Genomic DNA, 17,743 nt, shown 5'->3' on the forward strand with positions numbered 1-17,743 from the left:
GGTGGTTCTCCAAATTTTCTTGTTTCATTTTGTCTTTTATTTATTTATTTTTACCGCTGGTATCCATTCTCTGGAAGACAGAAAATCATCTATGCCTTTAACATCCTACAGTTCATCTTGTTTGAGTTTTAAATGGCCTTTGTAGACATTTAGTGAATAAACTGATAAACACATTCATTATGACCTAAAAGGCCATATAAGCTTTATTCACAAATGTGTTCGTGAATACTTGCCCCTTTGCGTTACTATTTTGCGTGTGTGAAACGGCCATTAAGATTTTCTCATGGGTTTTGGTGACCTCTTTATTGTGGCCACCCTCTGGTTAGAGGCGGATCATGGTAACAAATGCATCAGTTCTGGAAGACTTATTCACACGGAGAGAAAAGTCAAATTGGAAAATTTTCGGGTCGTGTTAACTTTCTACGAGACCGTGGGTGTCGTTTCCTCGAATTTAATACCTATATCCTCAAGAAGACAGCTTTCTGAAGAAGAAGAAGAAGAAGAAGAAGAAGGAGAAGGCGACGTCGGAGACGCACTGGAGCGGCACGGGCCAAGACTCACGTTACAAAGTGTTGCCCAATCCTTTGTACCCCAAAAGGGGCCTTTGAGAGGGATATGAAGGATAAGAAGGACTGGAAGTGAAAAAAGGGTGAAATCAAGAATGAGAGAGAGAGGGAGGGAAGGAGGGTGGTAGGGAGAGAGAAAAGATCCCCATAAAAGAAACTTGTGTTACACAAGTGGTCCCTTCAGAAAAACCATGAAGTTATTGAAGCTTCAGAAAGGAGGTCGGCGGAACTGTTCTTCTCGCCTGCATTAGCTTGGTGCCAAATTTTAATCAAAGAATTAACTTTTTAAGTGGTCTACTGTAGTAATAATAATAATAATGATAATGATAATAATAATAATAATAATAATAATAATAATAATAATAATAATAATGCTCACTTTATTCCAAAATATTTTTATTTTTTGGAGAAAACAACCAAATCTTTGTTGAACCGAAAGGAAATAACTGCTAGGATATCTCACCCAATAAATGTGAACAAATGCCGTACAAACTCACTTGAAATAAAAAAAAAAATAACAATGATGATAAAAGAATAAACGAGAGCTGCTAAAGCGTTCCCATGGACATAATACGCGGAGAAAACCAAAGGCTCCCACAAACCTGTTAAGATCCTTCGATCTCCCGTTTCATATCGCACTGCCATCTTGCGGTTCTCAAGGGGTCACCCTTCTTGGGACACATCTACTGTTACAAATATTAACCTCCTGAGAACACGCCTCCTCGAGGGTTCTCTTTTGGGAGTAAATGGATTGGGGTTTTGTGAGGGATGAGACGGGAAGTATTGTCCGTCCCGGCACAGGTCAATTTTTAATAAAATTTTGCGTTCGAGGTGGAACGATTTTTATGTTGCAGGTATCATTAGTTTAGACAAGAACATCCGATTACCCGTACCGTAGATCTCTCTCGTTAAAAAAAGACTCGAAAGTCTAGAGTTTGTGGATTTTATATGATCTGCTAATTTTCTTGATGATGGGCTTAACTGTCCCTGTTGGTATAAATAACTGTTTACTGTAACAACATTGCTGATGCAGTACTACTCTTGTTGTTGCTATGTTTGTCAAAACTATTTTATTTTTTTTTTGTTTTGTTTTTCAGAAAGAGAAAAGAAAAATGTGTGTAAACATTTCTTTTTAGTGGCGTATTACCACTAGAATAAAACAAGGCAGATTTGAGTAAATTCTTCAGTTAAAAGAGTCACAATCGTATTTCTATTAGTTTTGCCTCTTTCCCCTTTACAGGCAGCGCGTCCCCGAGGTCCCCCGATAACCCGATGAAGAACAAAAAACAGCGCAAGGCGCGCACTGCATTTACCGACCACCAGCTCCAAACCCTAGAAAAGAGCTTCGAGAGACAGAAATACCTGAGCGTCCAGGACCGCATGGAACTGGCTGCCAAACTCAACCTGACAGATACCCAGGTCAAGACGTGGTATCAGAACAGAAGGTGAGAGTTTTTGTAATGCTCCTGTTCCAGTCTCCAGCTAATTATTTTTTCCGAATCGTGTGACCTTGGAGAGCTTACTGCCTAGTGTGCTTGCAACTGACGCGTGCGTCTTATTTTGTCTGGATTAAGTAAACTGGTTTCCAGATTTGGAAAATAGGAAACTAAGACATTGAAGTTATCACTCACAGTAATTCTGATTCTTGCGATATCTAGTTATGCAAAATCTTAGAAACATGTCACTGACATCCAGGTTATCGCTCCTTGTCTTAGGAAAATGAGTCATTTTTATTTATACCAGCAATTTTCAGTTGAATTTCTCGTCTGAGCAGTAACGAATTAAAAGTGTCTCTAAATGATTTCCCATAAAGAAATGATAATCAATTTATTATTTGTACTTTAATTCAAGATACTTAAGTTCTGTGAGGGATGAATTCTGATATTTGTGACATTTGTCACTCACTTGAAATTTATAACTTTTTAAAGCCTCTCCACATCAAGATCAGTGACTTCCAGAAACCATCCCAAACACTTTAAGTCTTTCCCTTTCAGTCTAGAATAGCCTTGGCCCCAATGTGAGTTCTTATTAATAGAATGATGAGCAGCTGAAGTCCTGAATCTGCGATGTACTCTGACTTTATAATGTTGCGTTGCATTCTTGTCCTTCAAGTACAAGGAGCAGAATCACAGGCACAGGGATGAGTTGCCCAAATTTACGGATCCTCTTTTAATGACAATGTATCATTTAGATGCTGAAGTTTCAGATAGATAGTTCAGATAGCCTTTATTTCATAGCCAATATAGATAGATAGATAGATAGATAGATTGATGACCCGCACAAAGAGAGAGAAAGGGAGGGGGGGGGACGTTTTAAAATAGGCCCCATCGTTGATGCACGTTTTGGCTATACACGCAAGCTCGTATCATCGAAAGTATTACGTTTTCAGAATTGTCACGTTCATTCGGTGCAAAGAGAACCGTTTAAATGTACCCAGACCATGAGAAGACGTGGATCATATATCAGTACTCAAGTCCGGGTCTCTATTTGGTTATTAGCGCTGCACTTGTTTTCCTGTGTTGAACATTCATTATTTAATTGGGCTTTATTGATTTATAGAATTTTAATGCTTGTCGTATGTCGTACCTGAATTTTTTTATATTTGTTGCTTTTTATAATGAATATGTATGCTCGCTGCAAAAACGTTTATTGCAAGGTAAAAATCAATTAACGCTCGTCCTTCTGGCTAAGGGAAGTACATTGCAGATGGTATTGTTTTGGTATTGTTACCTTAGGAAAGGCAAAACAAAACTTTTATTATTATTATTATTATTATTATTATTATTATTATTATTATTATTATTATTATGCAGTCCCGTCGCCCAAACAGAGATAGTTCAGCTTACCAGGCACATTTCTGAATGAAATCGTCTTCGAAGTGTATTAAATTGCTGGTATTAATGACGCCCAGTGTAATTGATCTATGTGTAATTTCTTTATACCTGCTTCAGAACTCTTTTTTTTTCTTTTTTTTTTTTTTTGAAACTCTACTCTCAGACAGTGAAAGCTCGCTATCGAGGATATTTTGTGTTGAAACGAGTCGTTCAAGATTACTAAAAGGTTTAGAATGGTCTTTTTTAAGATCTTAGATAGCCCTAATAATGATATATCTGCAGATAAGAGTGGTTATGTACTTATCTCTCAGTCATTTCTCATTGTGTGTCTCAAAAGATCTTTCTGTATAAAAATCCCCTGATTAAAGAAAACCTTTTGCAACAGCAACGTCCCAAACTATTATTTTACAAGATAAAATCAAAAGAAAAAATTTCTAAATATCTTAACGTATTAATGCCCCTTTAACGTCGTTCGGTAAAATGCAAGTGGATTGGTTCCTTGGGAGGTGGGGAAGGGAGGGAGAAAGAGGAGGAGGAGGGGGGAGAAATTGATTCATAGGGAGGATTGGTTCCATGTGGGTCTTAATTGCCTGAAATGAGAGGCTTGGTTAGAATAATTAGCTTATTCTTCTTCTTCCTCTTCTTCCCGCCTTGAATCGGATGCCAGCTCGCTTCGTTAGGAGCATGTGCATATACGGAGGTTTGTTTGAAATAAAAAACGAAGTTTGCTTAAAAGGCTAATGTTTCTCTCTCTCTCTCTCTCTCTCTCTCTCTCTCTCTCTCTCTCTCTCTCTCTCTCTCTCTCTCTCTGCTTGAACAGATGCCGTTGTATTGATCTTCGTGAGTAGAGTATGTGGAATATAGGTTCAGACGTTATCTCGTATGGACATGTATATCTACTATGCATGTTATGTATGTATTCTTAACATAGATAAAATTATCATCACATTCAAAGACATTAACATACATTGTAATGAGTTGGGAATGCAGCAGTAGTCAATTACGAAAATCCTATAGCTGATTTCTTGGTAGTGAACGAAAGAAAAAAACAAAAAGATTTAAGATAAATCAGTATAAAAAAAACTTTATTAGCACGAATGTACCTGATCAGAAGCGGGCGCATCAGACCCGGTAAAAAGCCATAGATATACCCTAGGTATAGCCATTAACTCGGAGTTTGCTGGACCACCTTCCTATTATATACAGCGGGTATAATTAATGAGAGCAACCAATAATGACCCCCCGGGGTAGGGACCACCGGGGCTAATTGTTGTGGATAATAGTGCCGACGAGGGAAGCTACTTTTTCCGCATCTTTTCATGTTTTTCTTTTCTTTTCAGTTTTTCCTCCTTCTTTCTGGGATGATCGGTAAAGGTAGGAGGAAGGGGAAGAGAGAGAGAGAGAGAGAGAGAGAGAGAGAGAGAGAGAGAGAGAGCTGGGGCGAGAGGGGTCCGCGGTTGTTGTTTGGCTTTTAGTTTTTTTACAAAATTGCGAAACGAAATAGAAATTACTGTTGTGCTTGCTTTGCATTCAAGTGTTCTGATCTAAATAATTTACATTAGTCATTATGATGGCTAATATATTTATATAAAATTACCAATAAGTTGATCTTTAAATGTTTACCGAGTATAATATATGAAATATGCACTACTAACAGTGTAAGTTTCCGTCACATTTCATTGGGAAAGTTTGTAAAATAAAATTGTTTCCCGAAGCAGGAGGTCGGACTTTCTCTTTATTTTTTCTGCTTCTAATAAGAATGTATAAGACTCGAAAGATTTTGAGCCAGACGGAATAACCTGCTAGATTTTTGCTGAAATCTGTAAGTTGTCCAGAAGTAATACCACACCAAAAGCACTTCATTCGATTCAGGTGCAGAGTTCTATCACTTGATTTCTAATTCGAGATGAAGGCATGATTTACCTTAAGCTTTTCTCTCAACTTTAGATACTATCTGTTGGTCTGCATAGTCAAAGGAGTTTATTTTAATTTAGCAAGACTTTCACAGTCGCAGTTCTTCAGGGTGCTTGAGCTATGAGCGTAGTCATATGACCTCTGATTTGACCTTTTTTTTTAACTAAATAAAGTAGTACTGATAGAAGGAATTTACAAGAATGTAAAATAACTTTGATTTCCATACCACGGTTTTTTGGAAAGTTTCCTGAGTTAATCATCAGTGTGCTGTGTTTAGGAAAAGAACTGAGCTAATGTTATTAGTGGTAACCTTGAATGTTTCATGTCCATTATCAAAATTATCCAAGTAACTTATTCTCCACTATCCTTTTCTTTTGTGGCTGTTTTTTCGCCATATTCGAGACTGAATAGTTATGTTTATTGCTCTTGTTTTTACTTTGTTTCATATCCGTTATCAGTGTCTGTGATGTTGTTTTATTCCCCATTCGTAATTCTTTTCTGCTATACACTTCAGTCAAGCATACTTCTTCCTAACTACTCATTCCCTCGCTGTTCTGCTTCTTCCTACCGATTCTCCTCCTCTTTTCTCCCTTCATCATCATCATCATCATCATCATCATCATCATCATCTCTTCGCCGGCTTATTGTGCAATGGCTCAATCAACGTCAAGTAAGGAACCATTACACACTTCTGTTTCGCGTTGCATTCCCTTTGAAATTATACAAATCACCCGACAAATATTGGGATCTGCCAACCACATCCAGCCGCCTCCCACTTCTTTTTTCAACCCGTGACATTCAGTCTTTCCTACCGTATCATAACCCATTAGACCATGAAGAAAGATTACCAACGCCTCTATTATTGACACTTTTCCCTAACAGGGGCCACCCGGGCCCAGCGACCCCCTCCCTCCTCCTACCTCCTGAGCTGGCATCTGTGGTTCGGGGAATAGTTTAAATCTTAAACTGACATATGCTGTTTTTCAAAAGATTTTTTACTGAAAAAAACGCACAATTTCTAGTAACAATTGTCTATTATAAACTAGAACCGCTGTGAATATGAAAGTGATATTTTTTTAGGCTAGGGAAGAATAACAAGAGACCAGTTCACCGACAAGACGAAGAATGTCTTTGGTGTTTCTTAATGCCTTGCAGCATCTGAATCATAGTGGTGTCCCAACGAAACGTTCTGCAAGCCTTTGAATGACAACATCGTCAATGTATTCACATTCCAGCAGCAGTTTGAATTCAAGACCTCACGATGAAACAGTTCCAAAAGCCTTTGAACTCAGTGACGTTAAGATAAACGCGTTACAAAAGCTTTTGAATCATGGCAATAACAAAACCAAAACGCTTTAAAAGCCTTTGAATCACAGCGATGCCGTTCCAGATATCTTCAGATCACACTGACGTCATCGTGGAAATGTTCCAGCACCCTTTTGAGAATCACAGTGACGTCACGATAAAAACGACCCAGCAAGCTCCTGTGGAAACCGAGACGGGGGAACAAAGGGTTCATTGGAAGCCCAGCCTGGTTTTTCTAGCCAGAACTGTAATTTGCGTAAAGAAAGAATGGAATAATAATAACGATGATGACAGAGCACACAGAGACCGATGAGGAAGGTTCCAGTCCGCGTACTTAATCTCTGAGATCTAAATTACGGGAGAATGAGCTCTGGAAAGAATGAAAGCAAATAACTTCCTTTGGCCAGACTTAACTGAATCTTTCCCATAGGAGGGTGAGCGAGTCAAAGCTTTCATGGAACCACTCGTTCCAGAAACTGGAAACGTATAGTTACGGTATTATTTTTGGGGGGGCCATCTTGATTCCAGTCTTTTCGCGTCTTTAAAATTTCAAGATTGTCATGGAATTTAGTTGCTGTTTCTCTGCAAGGGGCTGTTAAGTCGTCAAACAGGCTCAACAAAGGGGTTAACGAGAATAACGTTTGCGCTCTCTCTCTCTCTCTCTCTCTCTCTCTCTCTCTCTCTCTCTCTCTCTCTCTCTCTCTCTTCCGAAAACAAAATTAGTACATTCAACAGGGGCTTTACAGAAAAAAGAATACGAAAGAGATTATATTATAAGAAAGCAATTTATGAAAGAATCATTCAAAATCAGAAAGTAAAACCTGAAAAAAATTGCTTTTGAAAAAACGAAATTAAAAGGGATTTATTCGAGAGATGATTATAAAAACAAGTAAAAAATGCACCGAAGTTTCTTCGGCGCAGTCGAGTTTTCTGTACAGCGTATAATTAAGGCCACCGAAAATGGATCTATCTTTCGGTGGTCTCGGTATAATGCTGTATGAGCCGTGGCCCATGAAACTAACCACGGGCCGGTGGTGGCCTATCCTATATCGTTGCCAGACGCACGATCATGGCTAACTTTAACCATAAATAAGATAAAAACTACTGAGGCTAGAGGGCTGCAATTTGGTATGTTTGATGATTGGAGGGTGGATGATCAATATACGAATTTGCAGTCCTCTAGCCTCAGTAGTTTTTAGGATCCGAGGGCGGACAGAAATAGTGTGGACGGACAGACAAAGCCGGCACAATAGTTTTCTTTTACAGAAAACTAAAATGTCTGAAAGAATTTGTCTGTTAACAACAGGTTGTATAAATTTATGAGAAGCGCATACAATCATGAATAACTGTAGGGCACAAGAAGAGAGGTGAGAAAATAAAGCTAGCGGGGAGGACGTATAATTTACTGGATATTCAGAAAATTAAGTTAACTTCAAATTATTGTTTGGAACCAAAAGAAGGTGCTACGTGTAAGGATTATGTCGTAACAAACATTTCCGTAAAAATGTAAACCAGGGTTTTCGTCTGACAGATTTTGTTACGATTCCTAAGAATTTGACATTCAGTTCCGGGGGACACGCTGATAATGAGTGGTTCAGGGCGGGGTAGACGGCAAAGCAAGTATTCTGTGACAAATGAAATAAAAAGACTTGAAATTCATATCAGAAGCTATCAGAAAAACGAAACAAAACCAAACCTAACCTACCCTAAATTAAGCATGTATATTTAATAATAATTGGGCGATAATATAACAATAATAAAAGAAATACAAGATCAAAATCAGGAGAAAGTAAGAATGGTAATTACGAGGATACTTCCTAACCTAACCCTCTCTAAACTAACCTATTCTTAGGTCTCGTGCCATAGCTGGCCATTACCTTGGATCCAGCCCTCTTTAATCATGGGTAAAATATTTGGCAATGGTACTTGAAAAAATCCAGCCTAACTTAGACTTGTCAGACTATCTTATATGTGGTGTTGAATACTTTAAATAATATTCCTCGCGCATCAGAATAGGTCTCAAAATGACAATCATCAAAGAATTTACTGTATGTTGCATAAGAATAGTTGATTCAAACGTCGGCAAACAATCACTGTTCAACGAACATTTTTTGTATATAGGCTAAAATCTTTAAATTTATATTTTGGCTAAAAGCTTTAATAGCTTGAAATCATCTTATTTGAAATCACTCGTTTTCTTGCTTTTCTTAATTGATTTTATACATGTCGTCTGTTTAACCAATATTCTTCATGTATGTATGCCTGTGTATTAGCGCACATATGATTTTAGCCCCATAATTTTTGTATATTAGGTTTCTCAATTTATAAATCATTCTTTATACATGCATGTATCAGAATATAACAGTGATTTAGATTTGTGCTTTGAAATAATCTCCACCTTTCGGTAATTTTCCGTAGAACCTGGATCGGATATTTATATTTTCCTCCTCCTTAAAAGATAAAGAACCGCAATTTCATTTATCAGAAACAAAATTATATTCTTTCTTTTAGCAAATGCGCCCATTTTATTGATTCTAAAGACAATAATTACGTTTGCAGCATCCACCTGTGATGATTTTGGAATCAAAAAACGCCTCCTTGCCAAAATATGAGAAGCTGATGCAGGGATGCTGTTACTGCAGCTTTGTGTTAACTTTCAATTATATCCTTCGAGGTAACCTGCATCGTCAGCAGCTTAGAGAGAGAGAGAGAGAGAGAGCTAGTTTACTGAGGTTTTCGTTGCTAAAAGCCAATCCACGGAAAGACCTATTATTAAGATCATGCTTTATACGCCGCTTAAAGACCGGGTTATAAAGCTCTATTAATAAAATCGTGGATGATAGACAAAATTTAATAGTGATTTAGGGCCGAAGTTCGGCCGAAGTGTAAAATCAGGAAGTCATGCGACCAGATTTATGTCCAATTCACGTTGGCCTACCTATGCATTATCTTAACTGGATTAATGATGATCGCAATGAGAAACTGGAAGCTCCAGTTTCCAGATAATCCAATAGCGTGTTTTCCTTCTGCCTTTTCTTTGGAGGAGTTTCTGATGAAACTTTTCTTATTTATAGATACATACACACACACACACATATATATATATACTGTATATATATATATATATATATATATATATATATATATATATATATATATATATTTATATGGGAAGTTAGGCAACACAGGTTCTTGATCGTAGTAAGGGTATAGCAGCTTCATCCCGATAAGTGAACGCTTACAAACGAACGGTTCATATCCCGTGGGGCCACCGCCTCAAATGGGAGAAAGCTTATGGTTTCATATATATATATACATATATATATATATATATATATATATATATATATATATATATATATATATATATATATATTTATATATGGAAGTATCCGTGAGACTATTTATGCTAATTGAACATGAAATAATTACATAACAACAACTTCCCGACTCAAACGTCGTAATTCTTTATTGCATTGAAGTGGGAAAAATACCTTAAATGCAGTAAAGTTCTATTTTTGTACGGAATTTGATGCGGTATGCAGTCTACCCTACGGCACAATTTAGTTGGCTTCACTTTTCTTAGAGGCAACACGCTCACTTGTCTCTACATTCTACTGTGATATTGACTTTCAGTAGCTCATCTAAGGCGGGAAATATGCGTCGACATGACTTTTCATAGTCTCTCTTCCTCTTATCTTGATCATCTTATTACAGCGTTAGTTATGATTTAATGATAAAAGAAATTTTAGATGTTGAAATGGCAATTTAAATTTGTATATAATAGCATGATTCCAGCATGGACTATTTATTAACTTGATATGAAACTTCATTGTCAAATTCGTCATTTGTTGAATAGGACTCCACGCAAAAAAACGTAGGAAAGGAGTTAGATTACTACATATGTGTCGTTGAAATCACCAGGCAGTTTCCAATACTAATCCCGTCTGTCGGGCTTGTCTTCGTGTAAAATTATCTTCTAAAGGAAAACCTCTCTCTCTCTCTCTCTCTCTCTCTCTCTCTCTCTCTCTCTCTCTCTCTCTCTCTCTCTCTCTCTCTCTCTCTCAAATAAATTCAGCTTTATGAATAGAATGAAATCAATAATCAGTTTTGTAATTTGTTGCTAAAAACCTCTTATGATTTCTTCACTAGCTTACTTATTAAAAGTACTCTAGCCATTATAGATAGACGCTATAAGAATTAAATAATTATGGAATACTTCGTCTATCGACTTTTATGGAAGAAAAATAAGCCTAGTTCAAAATTTGATTTGTCCTCTTCTTCTACTACTGCTCAGATATACAGTATATATGTGTGGATAAGCATGTGTGTACAGTAATAAACGTAAATTGATTACATATTTCATAATTATTAAATTCTTATAGCGTCTGCCCATAATTGCTAGATTATTTTCAATAAGTAAGCTGTTGAAGAAATCATGAGAGGTTTTTAGCAACAAATTACAATACTGATTATTGATGTCTGTTTGTAAAGCTGAATTTAATTGAGAGAGAGAGAGAGAGAGAGAGAGAGAGAGAGAGAGAGAGAGAGAGAGAGAGAGAGAGGAAAAAAAGTTTTTCCTTTAGAAGATTATTTTACATGAAAATAAACCTGACAGACGGGATAGCATTGGAACTGCATAGTGATTTCAACGACCCATATATAGTAATCCATATATATATATATATATATATATATATATATATATATATATATATATATATATATATATATATATATATATATATATATATATATATATATATATATATATATATATATATATATATATATATATATATATATATATATACAGTATATATATATATATATATATATATATATATATATATATTAACTTTATCACATACACAATTGTTCTGTGCATTAGTAGAATTACTAAAGGACCTCATTCAAACTGGATGGTATCTAATGGAGTTTTTATTCAAAAAGTTACAAGCTTTCTTGGGCAAACAGTCCACATTATCAAGTATCCGTACAATGATTGTACGGATACTTGATAATGTGGACTGTTTGTCCAAAAAGCTTGTAACTTTTTTGAATAAAAACTCCATTAGATACCATCTAGTTTGAATGAGGTCCTTTAGTAATATATATACATATATATATATATATATATATATATATATATATATATATATATATATATATATATATATATATACACACACAATATAAAAGTGAAAGAAATGAAAGTGTTACAAGTCAGAAATAATGAAATAATCATCCGTAACCACCCCTCTTGATAATCTAAAGGTTATAAATGCATTTTTAAAATAATTTTTATTAATAATGACGAGTTTGGACGTCATTCCCTGCTAATTTTTAAGTTATCATGGGATATCACTCAGCGCTAACTTTTAGCTCAGTTCGTGATTACATCTGCAATTATATTACTGAGAGGCTACATGTTTATCGATTTCCTCTGTCATGAGATTAATAGATCCTGAATTCTTGAAACGACTGGATTCTGGATGAAGAAAAAAATCAACAGACAAATTAAAGAGAGAGAGAGAGTTATTCAAGTAAAATAAAAATCATGGACTACCACAACACGAATTTGAAGAGTAAGACAATCTAAAAGATATGTTGAAAAAGTGCAATATTAGTCAAATAAATAGTGGTAGTTGTTGTCCGGCGTAATATTCAATTACCGAATCAATTTCCTAAATTGCCTTTTTACATCCAGAGTCCTGGAAGGGTAGCAGCAACCCGCAATTATGCCCTGCGTTCACCATTGCTCTTAATATTCCAGATTTATGTGGAGATCATAACTTGATGATTGCCCATGAGATAAGACGTAACAAAAACACACACACACGTCTTTCTGTTCTTAACCATGATTCGATGAAGGGTTACGTAAAAAAAATAATAAAAAACATATGATTATGTAGGTAAAGCCATATTCGCTGCATTATTTTCACAAAGATAGCATCGGTTATGTATCGTTTAGCTTAACATGATAGTTGGAGCGGTTAACCAGCTCCAAGTGGCCTCCGCCCACATTCTCTCTCTCTCTCTCTCTCTCTCTCTCTCTCTCTCTCTCTCATGCTGACGTCAACTTTCTTCTTTCTCTCATAACATACAACTTTACCTTGTTTCCTCAGACTTGTGTCATATGCTAATTTTTCTTTCATTCTTTCTTCAAGTTTGTTGTGAGAATCGCTTGCTCCAAATTCCCCGCTCACTTCACTCCAAAAATTCATCTTCCCACTCTTTCTTGATTTCCCAGTGAAATTTCACCAGAGAGAGAGAGAGAGAGAGAGAGAGAGAGAGAGAGAGAGAGAGAGAGAAGAGAGAGAGAGAGAGAGAGAGAGAGAGGGCACTCAATGGCCTACAATGTATCCCCTAAGATACATGATACATGAGAGGCGTTTAGCCTTTCACCTATATCTGGGCGGTATCAGGGAACGAAGCTACGTGTGCTCCGTTACCTGATCCTCGTTAATCTTGACACTTACGTCTCCTACCACCAAAGTTTTTCCCGATACATGACACTGGGGCCTCTGGAAATCGTCGAAGAAAGGCTTTAGGGCCTTTTTTAAGGAATATGGGGAGAGGAATAAAAAATGAGTGAATCGAAGATTATTCGTGTGTACTTCGAATTGCACTGACTTGTAAGAAATGTGAATGCAAGAGTATTCACTGACCCATAGACTTGTATTGTGTGGAAAGGTGTGAGTCTGAGATTGATAAAAATTATATTTCAAAAGATGGGGATCCTAGATCATCTCCACCATGCTCTCCGAGTTATTTTCGTGTTTGGAAAGATGAAATTCAGAGGTCACTCACATTTACATTAAACTGAGAATGAGTCAAAACTATTAACAGCAATTTAAGTCTATACTGGTAGATAAATTATGAAGAGTTTCGAAGTTTTTGAAAGTTGCGCAAGAAGCTATTTATGGCTAAATGTTATAAATACTTATCGGGTTTTATGTACGTGGTTGAGAACTGAAGATTTTCGTTAATATACTGGTGTTCAGAATCAGTATTTGAATATTTTCTGAAGATCTGTGTCATAAAGGGATCCTCTCTCTCGCTCTCCCTCTACTTCGATGACCATAGCTTTTGTGATGCCAGTTTAAAAGTTAGCTCAGACATTCTGTGCGTGTATCCAATCTTCCTTGTTCAGAAAATTCAGCTACCATACACCAGGAAATATGGGGTATCTGTAGTGCTTACTGTACCGACCAGATCATTAAACTCTCAATCTCCTCTTCACAAACTACCCTACCCTTTTAATTGAATTATTAACAGTACACTACCATACCGGAAACGAAATCAATATTAGTTAGTTTTAAAATGATTGCCTATATGTGATGCCTCGCGGTCAGTTCTGGATATTTAGTTCAGCAACCTCATCCCAGAGTTCCCTGCTAAGAAATTAGGAGTTTGGAGTTAGTTGCAATGGCTCACAGCGAAGTGAGTAAATCTTTTGAAGCTGCAAACTGCAGCCAGAAATTTTGGGAACCTCCTCTCCAGTATACCTGTTCTGGCACATAAAGATCTAAGCTCTCTCTCTCTCTCTCTCTCTCTCTCTCTCTCTCTCTCTCTCTCTCTCTCTCTCTCTCTCTCTCTCTTCTTCATTACAGGTTATGTTGTAAGGTGGGCAACAAACGGGAGTTTAATGTCCCCAAGGAAGATTTTCTACCAAGGTCTCGGTTACAAATAGAATGTTAATGATATTTCAGTCGTTTCTAGTGAAAACATCTTCATGACGTTGGAAAACATTTGTTTCCTACTGGTGTGGATTTTTCGCTAAATGTTAATAATCCTAGTTATGCATATAGGCACAGGCGCTAATGTTTTCATATTACTACTCCAGACGTAGTGCGGAAATCTTGATATTAATGAAGTGGTAAATCTTGTTTATTTTTGTTTTCTAGATGAAGTATAGGAAGAAAAGGGATAAAAAGAATTCGTACAGAAATAACCATTGGATATATATGTGCATTTATGATTTAAATGTACTGTAGTTGAATTATTAGTTTTCTTTTTTTGTAGTTTATATTATCACTAGCATACCACAGCATAAATTCAAGAACTGTTCAGGAATTAAGCGCAAAACGAAACAAGTTCCATCCCCAGAAAATTAGCGAACTTCATATTTACATAACAAGTTAACTTATTGTCAACACTTTCGCTTTTCAACGGAAGGAAATTTGTTCTACCATGCATTTACCGTAATTTACTACCAAAGCCTTAAAAATATATTAACTTAATTCATAATTCCTTCCGAAGTATGACGGTATTCTGTTACTAAATAGCCGTACCCTCGTACAGGGTCATGTAGTATGCGTGTGCAGGGGAGAGAGAGAGAGAGAGAGAGAGAGAGAGACTTGATAGTCCTTGCTGGAAGGGTTCTTTTCAAGAAAAAACCCAGCAGGCTACAGAGAAGGTGCGCGTTATTCCGCACCCACCGCGCCGCCATCAGCAATGCTAATGGCCTCACCGAACCACTTACTAACCTCTTTAGCAATCATTGGCAATAAACCGATACCAGCAATTAATTATGGCCGTCACTTGTCCGGTAAGGGGCTATTAGCCGTGATTTAGGAACGTATTACAATGTCGATTCTTATGATTACGGCTCATGGGTTAATTTGGTAACTACCGAATGCTCAAATTTTGCATGTGAGCCGCCATGTTTTCGACGTATATCCTCTCTCTCTCTCTCTCTCTCTCTCTCTCTCTCTCTCTCTCTCTCTCTCTCTCTCTCTACAATTTTTCCTTGGGAAGTATGTTTGAGAAGCCGTCTATCCGAACATAAATTTCGTATGCTCAATTTGATCCAGTCTTAGTCTCGCTTGACTTCACATCAGCCTTAATTAGTTTTTATATTTTTAGAGTTACTCCATCACCACTTTCATGTGCAGTTTCAGAAATTCAGTACTTACAGAAGTGAATCATATTAATCAAAGTTTACAGAAAGAAATATATCGATTTTAGTTTAGGGATTTTGAAAAAGAATTTCTGCTGAGTGATTTCAACGCGTCGGGAACTAATAATCCATTTACTTGGGGGATAAGAACTAGCTCACCGGTTCTTATTTAACCTTGTTATAAATCAACACCGGTCGTGCTGTTATGCTAAAGAAATTCTAGCTTGAGCCAACTTCAAGGAACAGATTTTGTTATCCAGAATAAGAAAGACAGGGCTGTTATCAGGTCAGAATTATGAAGTTTGGAGTTATGGAATGTTCCTTACATAACTCAAAATAATATAACCGAAATATTTTTTGTCACCAATTGATTAAAAGTGGTATCCAGCTTAATGTTCTGCATAAATATGTGCCAGAAAGGTTGCGGAGAAAAGAAAGGAAACAGAAAGAAGCCATAACGAAAGGATGATAAATCTGAGAAAAGCGAAACAAAATCGAACAAATTCCAATGAGAAGTTCGAAGCTAAAAGCAAGTAAATATGAAATCAAATGTGAAGAGTTTTCAAGAGCAGATTTCAGAGACAGTCGTACCGACCGATAGACAGGCGCAGTGAGAGAGAGAGAGAGAGAGAGAGAGAGAGAGAGAGAGAGAGAGAGAGAAGGCTCAAATGAATTTTCGTTTATGAAGGCTTCCATGTATTTCAGCCATCCATAATCTCTCACAATTTCTTCCCATAATTTGCTTACGAATTGAGATTGGCCGTAATCATCTTGTCTAGCGACTCTGAGGGGAAATATATCAGGCCGTCCACCGGAGGAAAAGCTGAGAGAAAAAGTCTATTAATTCGCCCGAGGTAAAAAGAAAAAAAAACAATAAATATAAGCTGGGGAAATCTGGCACAGTTAGAGCCAGAAATTCTAAATGTTGCCATTTTTATTCATACCATTCCCTAAGTAACCAAGTCATAAAGAACCTAATGGATTTTTGCTCCTTTCATCTCTTTTCTCTTTCTGTCCGTTATTTGAATTCTTAACTCATGCAGTCATAACCATACATATTTTAAACACGAGATTGTGGAATGTTACAACACACATATGATATTCCTTTCTTTATTTCATTTTTATGCTCCCCCACCGCCACCTTATATTTTTTTTTTCTACAGTCATTATGGTACCCTAAATCAAGGGGTGTCCTCATTCATCAAGACTTGATTATGACCTTACGTTAAATTATACACCAGTAGATTAAGATGGCTGTTGAGGCACCCTTGGACGGACAGACATAAAGACCCTATTACAACTGGTCTTTAGAACGATAATCACCTGAACCGCGTCGTTGACAAACGTAAACATCAGGAAGGGGATTTTATGTGAATGTTTATCGGCTATTGGACTGCCACATTTATTCTCGTATAAAAACGATAGCAAACATTCCGCGGCTAGTTTCAAAATGTTTCGTCAGCTCTGATCTCATTCTATTTCACTCTTAGTGGGAGATCTTTAATGAACAATGGATTTGATACAGGTTGGTTTTTATTTTAGTTGCCCGCTGATACTTATTTTCATTTCATTCCGATTAATCTCGGACCTCTGAATTTCTGTATCCAGTGCCAAGCTATAATTATATTGAGTAAACCTCTAAAGAGCTTTGCAAGGTTTCTGTGTTTGAACAGAACAAGAGAGCATGTAAATGGTCAGAGATATTTGCTGACTCATCAGAAAAGAGGACTATTTTTATCTGTACAATTTATATACGTGTATTTGCTTTGCGTCTGAAAATTTCTGTCAACTCTGTTTGCAGGTTCAGGTTCATAGATTTTCAGCCACGAATAATTTCCCGTCATGCATCTGTAAAAAATGAAAATCTACCCATAATTTGTAACAACCAGTGTAAATCCAAATAAACACTTTCAGTCAGAACTTTGTCATAAAAGAGAGAAAGAGACTGTGTGTGTGTGTGTGTGTGAGAGAGAGAGAGAGAGAGAGAGAGAGAGAGAGAGAGAGAGAGAGAGAGAGAGAGAGAGGGAGAGAGGTCTTCCATTGTAGTACTCATGCATGAGCCGTCTATCCATGTAACCACTCATTTTAGCATGAAGATTGATATTCTGAACAAAGACTGAAAAAATGGGTAAAAAAAAAATCCCATTTAATGAAGAATAACTCAATTATCTCTTGTTAAAATGTAATGAAAAAGAGTCGAAATTGTCGTCCTTTTGTTG

At 36.7% G+C, this 17,743-nt stretch overlaps 1 protein-coding gene across 4 annotated transcripts in view; it reads left to right on the forward strand.

Annotated features, from left to right (window-relative positions):
• The window catches only part of LOC136848579 (barH-like 2 homeobox protein), a 421,854-nt gene that overhangs the window by 69,514 nt on the left and 334,597 nt on the right, over nucleotides 1–17,743 (forward strand). For 3 of the 4 annotated variants that reach the window (XM_067120872.1, XM_067120873.1, XM_067120871.1), the window contains exon 2: nucleotides 1,807–2,011. In XM_067120872.1, the coding sequence (XP_066976973.1) occupies nucleotides 1,807–2,011 (205 nt within the window). Of the gene's footprint in view, nucleotides 1–1,806; nucleotides 2,012–4,740; nucleotides 4,775–17,743 lie in introns of all 4 variants that reach the window. The other variant, XM_067120874.1, reaches the window with a different exon arrangement.

The sequence above is a fragment of the Macrobrachium rosenbergii genome, chromosome 19 (genome assembly GCF_040412425.1).
Source record: "Macrobrachium rosenbergii isolate ZJJX-2024 chromosome 19, ASM4041242v1, whole genome shotgun sequence".
NCBI classification, from domain to species: domain Eukaryota; kingdom Metazoa; phylum Arthropoda; class Malacostraca; order Decapoda; family Palaemonidae; genus Macrobrachium; species Macrobrachium rosenbergii.